A 12,870-nucleotide genomic window follows, 5' to 3' on the forward strand; every position below is an offset into this window, starting at 1 on the left:
TGAAGAGATAATCACAATGAGGTTAAATCTTCAATTTGACATGTTAGGATAACACTTGAAGTAAACTGTCTAAATCATGTTTTTGAAACAACCAAGGTTTCATAATTTTCGTGAAATTTGGAAGGGAGGTTTTCATCCTGCCATCATTAAGTTATAATGTTATATAGTTTTGGACCTAGATAAACAATTGATTTCGCAAAAAAACTGAAGTTTATTCTAGGTAAGATGGAATCCTCTCTTCGTCTTTCAGGAAAGCAGGGTCTGAAAAACCCTTCATTACCACTACGGAAAAATGAAATTATTAATACTTCAAAAGCAAATAAATACCGAAGTAGAAAATACCCAGTGATTGAAACAATGGTAACGATCGAGATCTCTTCGATTTTTGAAAAGTATTTTCCTAATAAACTACTTCTATAATTTTTCTACTGAACTGGAATTTACTTTCGCTGCTTTCCCCCAGCATACAATACCATATTCTAATCTAGAATTTATTAGAGCAGAATATATGGTGCGGAGGATATTTACAAAATATTTTGTGTTACTCAGGTCTCTTAAGTGATAAAATTCACATAAGTCTCTATTATTATTCCTCTGCAAGTAGCCAACTCTGAAAAACCCTTAATGTGGGTGTTCCATTTAAGAGATGTATCAATAAAGATTCCAAGATATTTAATGGCATCTACTTGCTCTATTGGGGGACATTGGCATGATAAATCATATCTACAACTATTTAAATGGAAAATTATTGATTGAGGGAGAATTTTAGGTGTAGAAATGGAGAAATTGATGAATTCAGTTTTTTCGACATTGATTGCCAATCTATTATTTCTGAGATACTAGTTCTAGAGGAGCTTACAATCTTCATTTATTTTGCTGGAAAAATACTCCCAGGAATTGCCCGAACTAACTAGTACCGTATAATCTGCATAGCAAAAAATATTCCAATCCAATCTAGCATCACACAGATCATCCACAAAGATAATAAATAGTAAGGCTGAAAGCACTGAGCATTGTGGTAATCCTGTGTTAACTGTTAGAAGAGATCTATGTCTATTATTTACTTTCGTACATTGGGTTCTGTCCTTTAAAAACAAACAAAACGACAGCAACACTACACCCCTCACCACAGAACGCTCTACTTTTTCCAAAAGAAGTGTATGTTCTACAGTATCAAACACCTTCCTTATGTCCAAGAACAGTGCATTCACATTTAAGCTATTATTTATGTTATTGTAGATGTTTCCCATGAAATCAACCAAGGCACTCTCCGTGTAGAACCTTTCGCGAAACTCATATTGGTTTACACTGAAAAACAATCTTTCCCCTCAGGAAGAGAAAGCTGTATTTCTCACTCTAGATATACAAGGTGAGGCATAATAGCAAGCGATTTTAAGAATACTGTTAAATAAGAACCCTTTGTTGAAAAATTATTTTTATTCCACAATATTAAAAAAACATGAAAAAGCATTTTCTGCAACAGTAAAATGTTAGTTATTTCTTGAAAATAACTCCAGTAAGATGGTGTCCGTTTAAACGTACACATTCCTCCAGCCGGACCTTGAAGTGACTCATCACATTTCATAGCATTGCCAGTGGGATTTGACCAACTTCCTGCCGGATCTGCTCTTTCAGGGCTTCAATTGTTCTAGGAGGATTACCTTGGTAAACCTTACTTTTCAGATAACCCCACAAGAAAAAATCACATGCTGTGAGGTCAGGTGAATGTGAGAGCCATGCAATATCTCCATTTCGGGAGATCACACGATTTGGAAACAACTGATTGACAATATGCATGCTTACTCGAGCAGTGTGGGATGTTGCTCCGTCTTGCTGGAAAAACATTTCATCGTTCACTTCGTACTGTCCAAGTTGTGGAGTAAAAAAGTTGTCCAACATCTCTGCGTATCTCTGCGAAGTCACCGTCACCGCATTGCCTTGGCCATTTTCAAAGAAGTATGGCCCTATGATCCCTAATGAAGACATGGCGCACCACCCAGTTACTTTTTTGGAATGCAATGGCTGCTGATGCAGTTCTCTAGGGCTACCATCACTCCAAAATCGAAAGTTTTGCTTGTTAACATAACCTGAGAGATGGAAGTGCGCTTCATCACTCATCCACAAACGGTTTACAATGTCCTTGTCTTCATTAATCAAATCCAAAAACTCTAAGCTAAACCGGCTTCTGCTTACAAAATCTGTTCCCTTTAGGGCCTGAACCATTTGGATTTTGTACGGGTGGAGGTGCAAATCTTGGTGTAAAATTCGTCTTACCGTTCGGTTTGAGATCCCAAGTGTAATGCTGTGTCGGCGAGCTGAGCGATGAGGGCTCCTGTCAATGGTGACTCTTACATGTTCAACGTTTTCAGGTGTGCACACAGTTTTCGGTCTTCCTGTTTTCTTCCTTGTCGTTGACGCAGTCTCTTCAAAGTTCTTAACCCAATTTTTAATCGCACAGGCAGATGGCACCGGCTGATTCCGATTAATGTTGAAATGGTTGCGGAATGCACGACGTGCTAACTGGTATGAACTACCGTTTTGATAAAAGGCTTTGACAGCGTACGCACGATGCTGTGGAGTCCAGCGCTTCATTGTGACTAAATGCTATTTTGCGCCAAACGTAACTGATGCTATCCCCTTCACCTCCCTCAAACGCAGCTTGGTTCGCGCGCTTTTTAAAATCGCTAATTATTATGCCTCACCTTGTACAAATAATTATTAGTTTGGTGTCAAAATAGGGCCTTAATGCAAACTAGAAAGAGAGAGAGTTTTTTCTCACCGGTTCATCAATCTGGGTAGGGCTTCGTATGGAATCAAAATTTTCCCCGAAAACGTCCAATGGGAAACCCCCTAAAAACTCAAAAAATGTTGTATTCTCTCTCGATATTTCCACTGATATTATAACTCGAAACCCATCATCTATGAGGATTCTTGGGATGTACGTTATTATAATAAATGAAGTTGATAATGGATGTCAACCTTTACTCAAGATCTGTGTCATGAAATTATGAAAATGAATACTAATATCAATCTACAGAGCAAAGTCTCTCAAAGTGTCAAAGCAAATTATCTGGCACCTGGATATCATCAGGTTCATCTTAATGGGTCAGGTTCATGAACGGATTTATTAGGTATTCGCTATCCACAAAACATTCAAACAAGAATAACTCATCGATCTCATCGAGCAACTATTTCGATTTTCAGCTTTTTTAAGACAATCATAGTAATATCAAGAATCATGCTCAAATCATTTTCATCCAAGAATGATTTCCTCTCATATGGAAAAAATCTACAACACTCTCCTCTAACTACCGCATGTTGTCCTCTACTACAATGTTGTCCTCTCCTGCAGATTAAATTTTGGAGTTATCCTACAGATTAGAATAATATTGCTCTAGCACGTGGTGGCTAGAGTATACTTAATGGCCTCAAGGCATATTCAAAAAGAAAGTGTTGTGAGAGTGAGCTTGTATGAAGTTTACTTGCATGTATTCGATCAACATTGTGTGACGTAGTAGATCTTCCAGATCACACTGTAATTGGCATTCAACATACTAGCAAATTAATTTTGCTGCTTCCAGATGGACGGAACAGGATGGAGCCGAGGAAAATGGTGGACATCACGAGAGACAAGCCAATCAAAGTTACAATCAGAGTGGTTGTACCAGTTCGCGACCATCCCAAGGTAGGGAAATCTCTTCATAATATGGCAGTAAACTATACCTTGAATAATAAATTTATAAGGATCCATTTGATTTCATAGAAATGTTATGAGTTCAAAAATGAGTGACACGGTATAATGCAGTTATTGTTATAATATTATGATCTCAGTAATGTAAGCAAATTGTGGAATGGCAGGAGAAGCCTCCACCAAATATATAAGCACGATGTGCCTTCACCAATTATGTGAGGGGAAAAACTATTATAACACAAGAGAAAAGAATAACTAGAATTCTAATTAATGAATCTTCAACATACATATAAACATTTGGAACAAACAAGATTATTTTTTTATAAAAACATTATTGATATGAAATTTATTATGAAAACACTCGCTTGCAGCTAATGATGATTCAATCTTTGTATATTGAATTTTGGGTATTAAATATAAACTTAGTCAATGCCAAACATGAAAGCCATTTCAAGTACATATTTTTATCTGTCGAACAAGCGGCACGTTTGTTATCAAAAACAACAGAGAAGCTACGTTAATTTTGACAACAAATGAAATAAACATTATAATTATTATAAATAATCTTTCTGTCGATGACAAGATTGTTCAAAGACAAAAATACTGTTCATTGAACCTTTTTTCAATTTAAAACTCTTAAATCCTGATCAAAAAAATATATGAAAAATATATGATTCATATATATGTCCCATATGACCAGGTGACAGTAATCAATCAATTGAACAATGTATCCTGAAATGTAGATTTCTTCTTCAAGTTTAATCTAGGATCAACTGAAGATGATGCCATACGCGTCAAAAACCTGAGTTTCGTAAAGAAATAAACATGATGTAGCAAGAAAATACTACAAATTTATTGTTTATTTGATTAATCAATCACTCATCTCTATTATTTGTGAGAAATTTAAAGCATCTGTAGTTGCTTTGAGTCCAGTATATAATTTTTCTTGTCTAGTCCATTCTAAAAAAGAGTCCTAGTTTGGTGACACTGAAAAAGATCTATTTACTCGTTAGCTTATAGATGATACACGTTTTTCGAGATGAAAATGTGAGGAAATGGAAGAACAGGCATAAGCCCACAGTTTCCGTTCCAGTATGCCAAGAAAGCCAAGAGCAACAAACGATTGAAATTTGAATAGGTTTAAGTTTAAAATAACACTTGATAATTATTTCAAAATCTTGCAAAGTATTGAATATCACATGAAAAATTCAGTAAGTATAGAATGTAATACTATACTATACTCACTGGAAAAGCGGACTGAAATTGAGCCGAAAAATGACTACCTTTTCCTACATAACAAAAGATCATCATAATAAAATTGAGAAGTACATGATTGTATTATGTACTGAAATAAGTCAAACTGCTGATTTTCAGTTTGGAAATCCTCTTTCCCACATTTGCATTCATAAATACTTCATTGTGATTAGTCCACAAACTTGAGCTATCATAGCAAGAGCTACACAAATTGGCAGTAACTGTAATTCATAGGCAAGTATTTAAAGGCAAGCTGAAATAGAGAAACGATAACAACAATCTGTTTATCATCAGACAAAGTGTCTGAAATCATCATCAGAACGCTTATCTACTGTTACGTATTGAACTCTTTCAAAATCTCATGCATTCGAACATGCATGACACTGCTTAGAAACAATTAGATGCCAAACAACTGATTTATCATCCTAGAATTCATTTCGCAAAAACAGCCATTGATATGATACCTCCTTAATTCTCCATCGGCGTCATATCATATATACAATAATTTACACTATGTTGCGATTTGAGGAGAAAAAATACATTATTCTCGAGAAATCAAAGAAGCTTGACTCTCCAGACATTGAAGTGAGTATACATTGGAGAGCTTTTAGAAAATGGAATGAGAGAGATGAAATCAGAAATTGACTTCAAGAAACATGAATTTTGGGAAATAGAAGTCGTACTGAGGAGAGAGAACAAAAATTCAACATATTAGTGTATGATATTACCGATCCCCTATTGGGAATTTGGAAGGAAAAACACTCAAACATATTTGACATATTATTTATATATATCACATATTTATCCCAATATTATTTTCTCTTGCTCCCCTTTCCTATTTCCCAAATACTCAGAATTGGTATGGTGATGGCGGGATGGAGTTGCTGAGGTGAGTGCTTTGATTTCATGTGTTTGTCAGTCTCTCTGTTGAAAACGAGGTTAGATCCAAATTCAGTAAAATAAATTGTTACAGTCTGCTATATACCAGAAGAAACAATATGATTGCCGATTACAGATCATTACTCCTATTATTGAACTGGAAACTGTTCGAAAAAACAGCTGAATCCTACATACCATGACGTAAACAGTCCCAATCGTACCTGTGCTGTAGAATGGTTAGTACCATTTCCAAAAATGATATAAAGATGATAATAACTTGAGTATTGAAGAAAATATTGAGTGCAACTGATTTTCAAACGTTTTGACAAACTCGATTGATGGAACTTGTATGCGAAACCGATCATTGCATATCAGTTGCACATAATATTTTTCTCAACACTGAAGTTATTATGAATTCACAAATTAATGCTAAAACAGCTGTCATTTGCTCAGTAAAGATTGTTGTGAACAGAAATACTTTACGAGTAGTAACACGTCATAAAACCAGTGTCGAGCGGGTCGCCTAATAATAATAATAAAATTCCATTTGTATCCGAATTCGAACAGAAGCCTCTCAATATTAGGTATAGTTTACAGGTTGGCGAATTTATTATTAACAAATCATCCAATAAAATGAATGAATTGAATTGATAAGCTAATAAAATTAGCTAAATAAGTCCAATAAAATAAAAGATCCGATAAAATTAAAGTTCAATTTGTTGGATTAAACAAAGATCTGAACTCTTCAATCCCCTTCAAGTGTTTGTTGAGGGAGAAACCAACACTCCTCTATTTCCTCTTGTGGCTGCTGAAGATGTGCCCTGTCCTGGCACATCTGGCACATCCTGGTTCCCGCTAGGCCTAGAATGTCCCAATTGATTTTTCTTATTTTATGTTTGAGCTACATTACCACTTCATCCTCTCCCAAAACTGATCTAACTCTGTATGTGCCAATTCGCAGAAGTTTGCTTTTCCTAGTTAACTTATCCTTTTCCACTTCCTCAGTGAGTCCTGTGTTTCTTTCGTATTTACTATGATTGCTGACCTGAACGTTTTCGACTATCATCATTTCTCCCTTCCAATTTCTCCAACAAAATTTAGTCTTGATTTTTAGTTCTTTGACTGGCTCGCTTCCTCATTTGTGCCACTGTTTTTCGTGGAAAATATTTCTATGCTTTCATTGTCTGCTTGCCTTTCATCCTCCATAGACTTTTTTCCCTGGAAGATTTTGTCACTCTTCTTGCTTTTTCGAAGATGGCTCTTCTCTCCTTGCTAGCTTGGCAGACTCCAGTGTGTGGAGTTTCTCATCGACTCTCAGTTAATCTCTCATCATGATAACTTTTTTCCCTCCAATTTTCAATTTTGAAAGATTTTGGAATAACTCTCTCCTTATTTCTTTGATCTCTTGAGGGAAATCCTCCTTGATTTGAACATTTTTGAAGCGATCTTCATTCTGTAGTTCTCCCTTATCCCTTAATATATGATGTTCTCTGTTACAATTGAGTTCAACTTGACAAGCACTGGTGCTTTCTCTTTTCTTCTGTTTGTTCTCTCTGATGAGATCTCTGATCTGATCTGATCTGATCTATTTGTTTTAGATCTCTGATGTAATAATGCCTACTATTTATTTCAGAAACCAGAATCTTTAATATACTTATGATTTTTATATACTTATTGTGAGAGACAGCACAATGAGAATTACGGAGGACCGAGTTTATTGACTTTTGAGCAAATATGACTGTATAGATAGGAATAAAACTTACAGATAATTGAGTTTAGAGCATCATGAAAATAGCTATGGTAGCGAGATAAAACGATGTGTTGACTTGGAGACGTCTGAGCGTAAACTGGTCTGGTTTGCACACAGCCAAGGTCAAGAAAGGAATAGGAAAGGTGGAGAGGGGAATGTTATTACATTTCAATTATTCAAGTAGTTAACACAATCACTACTAGATGGCATAGTAATTCTTAGCATTCCACCCACCTTGGAATAACATATTTAAAACAGAAAACGACGAAAAATATGAAAAAAAAAACTTTACAAATGACAATAACTTGAAATGCGTAGAATATAAACAAACTATGTACAAAGGGGCCTATAAGGCCTCTTTTGCCTCTTTGCAACTTGAGTAGATGCATAACGCCGATTTTGGGACGTTTTTTTATGACTTTTCCCCCCCTCCCCCCTCCCCACGCACCCATCCTACCTTCCCCGCACCTCCTGCCGCACCTCCCCCGCCCCCTTAGAAGAACCTCTCTCTCTCTCTCTCTCTAGAAGAAGAGGAAGAAGAAGGAGAAGAAGAAGAGGAAGAAGAAGGAGAAGAAGAAGAGAAGAAGAAGAGGAGAAGAAGAAGGAGAGGAAGATGATACTCTCTCTCTCTCTTGTTATGCTCTAGTTAATATAGTCATGGCTAATTACATTTAGTCATGCTCAATTACATTTAGTCATAGATAGAAGGAGAGGAAGATGATACTCTCTCTCTCTCTCTTGTCATGCTCTAGTTAATATAGTCATGGCTAATTACATTTAGTCATGCTCAATTACATTTAGTCATAGTCTATTTGATGATTAATAGTAGAGAGAGATATGTGTGTGAGAGAGAGGTAATCTACTGACAGATTCAAGTGAAACAAACTTAACTGAAACATGTTCTTGACAATGGGTTGTACACACAACGAGCATTATATTTTTTAATGTTTCCAAATACACATGTATCTTTAAACTCTCTAGAGAGCGAACTATGATCTTTTACATTTTTTATCGGCAATGTCATATAAGCATTTCCAGAGATCATTAGAATTATTAACAATAGCTAATGATTCATCATTATTTGAACAACCATAATGGAAATGACCGGTTTCTAATGCATCCAATAATTCAAAAATTTCAGATAGAATTGGAAAGTGAAGATTTTCTGTTTTTGTTAATGCAAGATCACTCACCTCATCACCCGTTGAAAATTTAATATTCTTTGCAATTAGATCAAATTCATTGAATGAAATTGTCATCAAGAGACGAGATAGTTTCTTGAACTTTGAAAAGCTATAACAATCAACCATATTTTTCAGTTGAGTGTATGTACAGGTGAAACGCGATAAGAAATTACTTGTATCTGCACACTTATTGCATTGAGCTTCAACGCATGTGAGATCTTTTCAGCTCAACTAACAAAGCAATACTGAAGGATTAAACTTAGACATTGTAGGTACAATGAAAAACAATCGAGTATACACTAGAAATTTATTTACACAATTCACTACAATTGTTCATCACTTCCTCTTCAATTTTTATTAGTTTACTAACAGACAGTTTATGAGGTCTGTAATAGCATAGATAATCATTTATATCGTTCAAATTCACTGTGTTTAAGAAAATGTCTTTTAGTTGTTCCACCAAATGATGATTTTCATGAGTTGAATGTTTAATTGCAATTTCACAGGCGTCATACCAATCAATACACTCTTCTAACCTCATTTCCAATTCACTATCAGCTTGCATCCACTTGCACGGGTCCATGATGAGCAAATGAAGAAACTATACATATGTCGGTACTAATATAGAGAAATTAAACGGTTCCTCTGCCTTCCCTCCAATACAACATACACGAGCAGTATGATATTTCAATGCTTGCTTACAATAAACACATTGAATTTCTTGTCCGTTATAGAAAAAGCCATATCTTGCAAAGTTTTTCTTTTCTGTATTTGAATAGAATTGACATTTTTTCATGCTAAGCATTCTATTGTTTTCACACATGAAATTTGGAGATGAGTCCATATTTTTCATTATCAAAGTATTGTAATGAACCGCTGCGAATAACGCACATCGACCGTGCGGATTGCGATGATGAATTTCACAGGCATTATAACACCAAGAACTTGTAAAGTAGTTGAAATTTGGTTTCTCAATTTCATCCGGTAAACAACATACGTTTTTGTGTAACCTTCTAAGAAACTTAGCTTTCTCTGTACCTTTTGTGTAGATTTTATCATATCCTTCAAGATAAGATATCAATAATTCGTCTGTATAAATAAAATTACCATCTTCCCAGCGTATTTTGTGATAATTGTTCTCAGCCCATGTTACTTGCTTACGCAATTTAGCATTCAATTCCGACTTTGCAAATGGCGACTTGAAATGTAACACAACAAAGCTATTTAGCTGATCTACGATTCCGATTTCTTTCACGATAATTTGATTAGAAGTTCCCTTGAACCAATGCATGTCGACTGTTGCAAATTTTTTACAGGAGGATTCCTCCTCCTCTTGCGCTGTTTTGTCCTCCTCCTCCTTTGTCCTCCTTTCTCCTCCTCCTCCTCCTCCTCCTCCTCCTCCTCCTCCTCCATTCTCCTCCTGTGGTTTAGGTGTACTACATCTTGAGTGATAGTAGAAGAAGTCTTGTTCGGTGTCAAGATCACACTGCGTGTCAATAGATTGTGTTTTCTTCTCAGAATTATAACACATTATAGGCGTACTACATCTTGAGTCATAGTAGATGCTGTCTTCTTTATCAAGATCGCACTGTATCCCAATAGAGCGTGTTTTCTTCTCAGAATTAGAAGACATTCTAGATGTTAACCGATCAAAGCTAAAACCTCAAATGAGTAAAATTTGAAAAATGCAATACTTATATAGCTTGTACTCTATCGAGAAATTACTGAACTTCCTTCACCATGGAAGTAAGGGGAGTGTACTCCATGATACGATCACTGATTAAAATGCAATAAGCGGAAGTATTTGGAGGTACAGCTTCCTTAAATTCCATATCTATTCTAATATCTGTGGAGGATTTCAAATGAGAAGATTGATGTGAACAGTCAATTACAATCAGAGGTGTTTTAGTACAAAATGTGTCAAAATCAATCTCTGTTCCAAGCTCAGTATTGATACTATGGTTATAGTACGCCGAGGGAAAATCCAAAAACATACGGTACATCAATTCTTGTTTACCAAGGAGGTTTTCATAAGGAAAATAGTCAGAGTTCAAGTACACCTTTGCATTTTGAAGATTACAACTATCAAATTCCGAGATTGATTTATTAATTTTATTCTTACGATCTGTTTGAAACGCTAAAACAACATACTTTGGTGTGTCGAGATGGGATGCGGTTTTTACTGCCCAAGAATGAACAGTGCTATTTTGTAAATTTGGTAATTCTGAAATCTCCCAATGACGAAAGCTCAGCTTCAGCGGTGTATCAGCATCGAGCAATCTCAAAAATTTCAACCTCACATGATCTTCTAAAGTAATATAGGGAATTCTCCATTGAAGCTTCGTTATTTTTATATTAACGTTTGTTGCTTCTGTAGACTCGATGCAATTGAGATCTGTTGGCGATCTTAATAATACAAGTTCTTGTTTCAAGTTTAAAATTATTCTTTGAAAGTCTTCAAAAAATGGTAAAACTAATTTAAGAGGTACACAGAATGTAAACTTATTATCTTTCAGTGTATATCCTGCTCTGTCAAACCCGGCCAAGTGATATGTGTTCTTATCAAACATATTTTTCACTAGTATAGCTTTAATTGTTGATGTTAATCCAATTAGTCTTGATTTAGAAATTTGTTGACCAGCCAATTCATATCGAATTTCATCAAAGAGATTTCCTATGAGGTTACTGGATAATATATACTTAGCTTCTATCGGAGCATCCCCAGCCTTCGCAGCTGGTTTGTACACTTCACCTCCCCCTCAATAAATATAAATGATTTGCATGGAAGGCTGTACTGATCCATAGAAGCCACATGGATGCGAGCTTCATCTGAGGGTTTAATTTCTTGTCCCGAATATACTGTATGAGTATGGAACTGAAATTTAGTAATATCATTATAGAACTCGAGTTGAGATTCAACATCGAGTATTTCACTAATTGAGGCGCCGTACATGACGCCAATCTACTATAAATCCCAACTTTTCCAATATTCTCGCGCTTTTCGCCGATATAGCACGTAGCTTTTTAGGTGTTGACTCTATCACGTTCGAGTCTCTAATGAGCTTCTGTGAGCAAATGCTAGTGCGAGGTTTGAAAACGAGGAATCCCATTTCAAGTTCTTTGTTTTTCACGAATGTGAAGTCTAATTGTAATTATATCTCCTCGGAAATCAATAAACGATCCTTCTTGATCGGTTACCTTTACATTAATGCTTTGAATTCTATGTGTGTTTAAAGGCATATAGATTATCGGATTAGGTGTTTCATTTATCAAATACCCGCTAGGTACTCTAGGTGAGAACTCGTATATAATATGTTTCTGTTTGCCCTCGAAGTAACTCCCACAGGCTATATTGCACTCAACTACAATAGAGTTAATATTTGTTATGCTAACTAAATGCTGAGAATAATACCATTTATTCGGTTGTAATATAACATTATCAAAACCAAGCATTTTCCTATTGAAGTAGATGATGTAAAGTCAATAGGCTTATCAGAACGAATTTCGAGCTTCATAGTATTCGTGTTAGCTCTTATATTAAGTTTCTTTTCGTCACTATTCAATTTACTCTTTAAAGCTAATATAATGTCATCAACTTCATATGCACCCGTATCAAGATCAATTAATTTATCACCATATTTGAAGCTAGAATTTTTACCTTTTATAACATTTGCAATGCTATTGTAAGTACAGAAATTAATCAATCCAATTCCCATTCTTTATTTTTATCCAAATCGAGAATTTCTTGTAAATGTTCATAGAGATCACTTGATCTAGATCGTAATGTAATAACAACCATCTTATATGTTTTCGGTACAAATACTGGATTACAACTGGTTCGCAAAAAACAAGAGCATAAGGTGTCCACATATATTTGTATGTAATGGTTGCATGTGCTCAACATTGTAAAAGATATTTACACCTGTTTCTTTTTTCCAATATTTATTCAATTCATAAGGTGGTTGTAAATTACCAATTGGATCAAAATAGTAAACATTTGATCCTCGTTTCTTATAACCAACCCAGTGTGTACCATGTCCGGATTGAGTGTCTAAATTAACAATACAATTCTCATTTTTTAGAATTTTATTAGGTAATGTATCTATCATGTA

At 35.3% G+C, this 12,870-nt stretch overlaps 1 protein-coding gene across 4 annotated transcripts in view; it reads left to right on the top strand.

Moving 5' to 3' along the window:
- LOC111053607 (KH domain-containing, RNA-binding, signal transduction-associated protein 2) overlaps nt 1–12,870 on the top strand; it is a 1,288,254-nt gene that overhangs the window by 468,007 nt on the left and 807,377 nt on the right. For all 4 annotated transcript variants that reach the window (XM_039441331.1, XM_039441334.1, XM_039441333.1 and 1 more), the window contains one exon: nt 3,582–3,685. In XM_039441331.1, coding sequence (XP_039297265.1) covers nt 3,582–3,685 — 104 coding nt within the window. The remainder of the gene's footprint in view (nt 1–3,581; nt 3,686–12,870) is intronic.

The sequence above is a fragment of the Nilaparvata lugens genome, chromosome X (genome assembly GCF_014356525.2).
Source record: "Nilaparvata lugens isolate BPH chromosome X, ASM1435652v1, whole genome shotgun sequence".
In the NCBI taxonomy this organism is placed as follows: domain Eukaryota; kingdom Metazoa; phylum Arthropoda; class Insecta; order Hemiptera; family Delphacidae; genus Nilaparvata; species Nilaparvata lugens.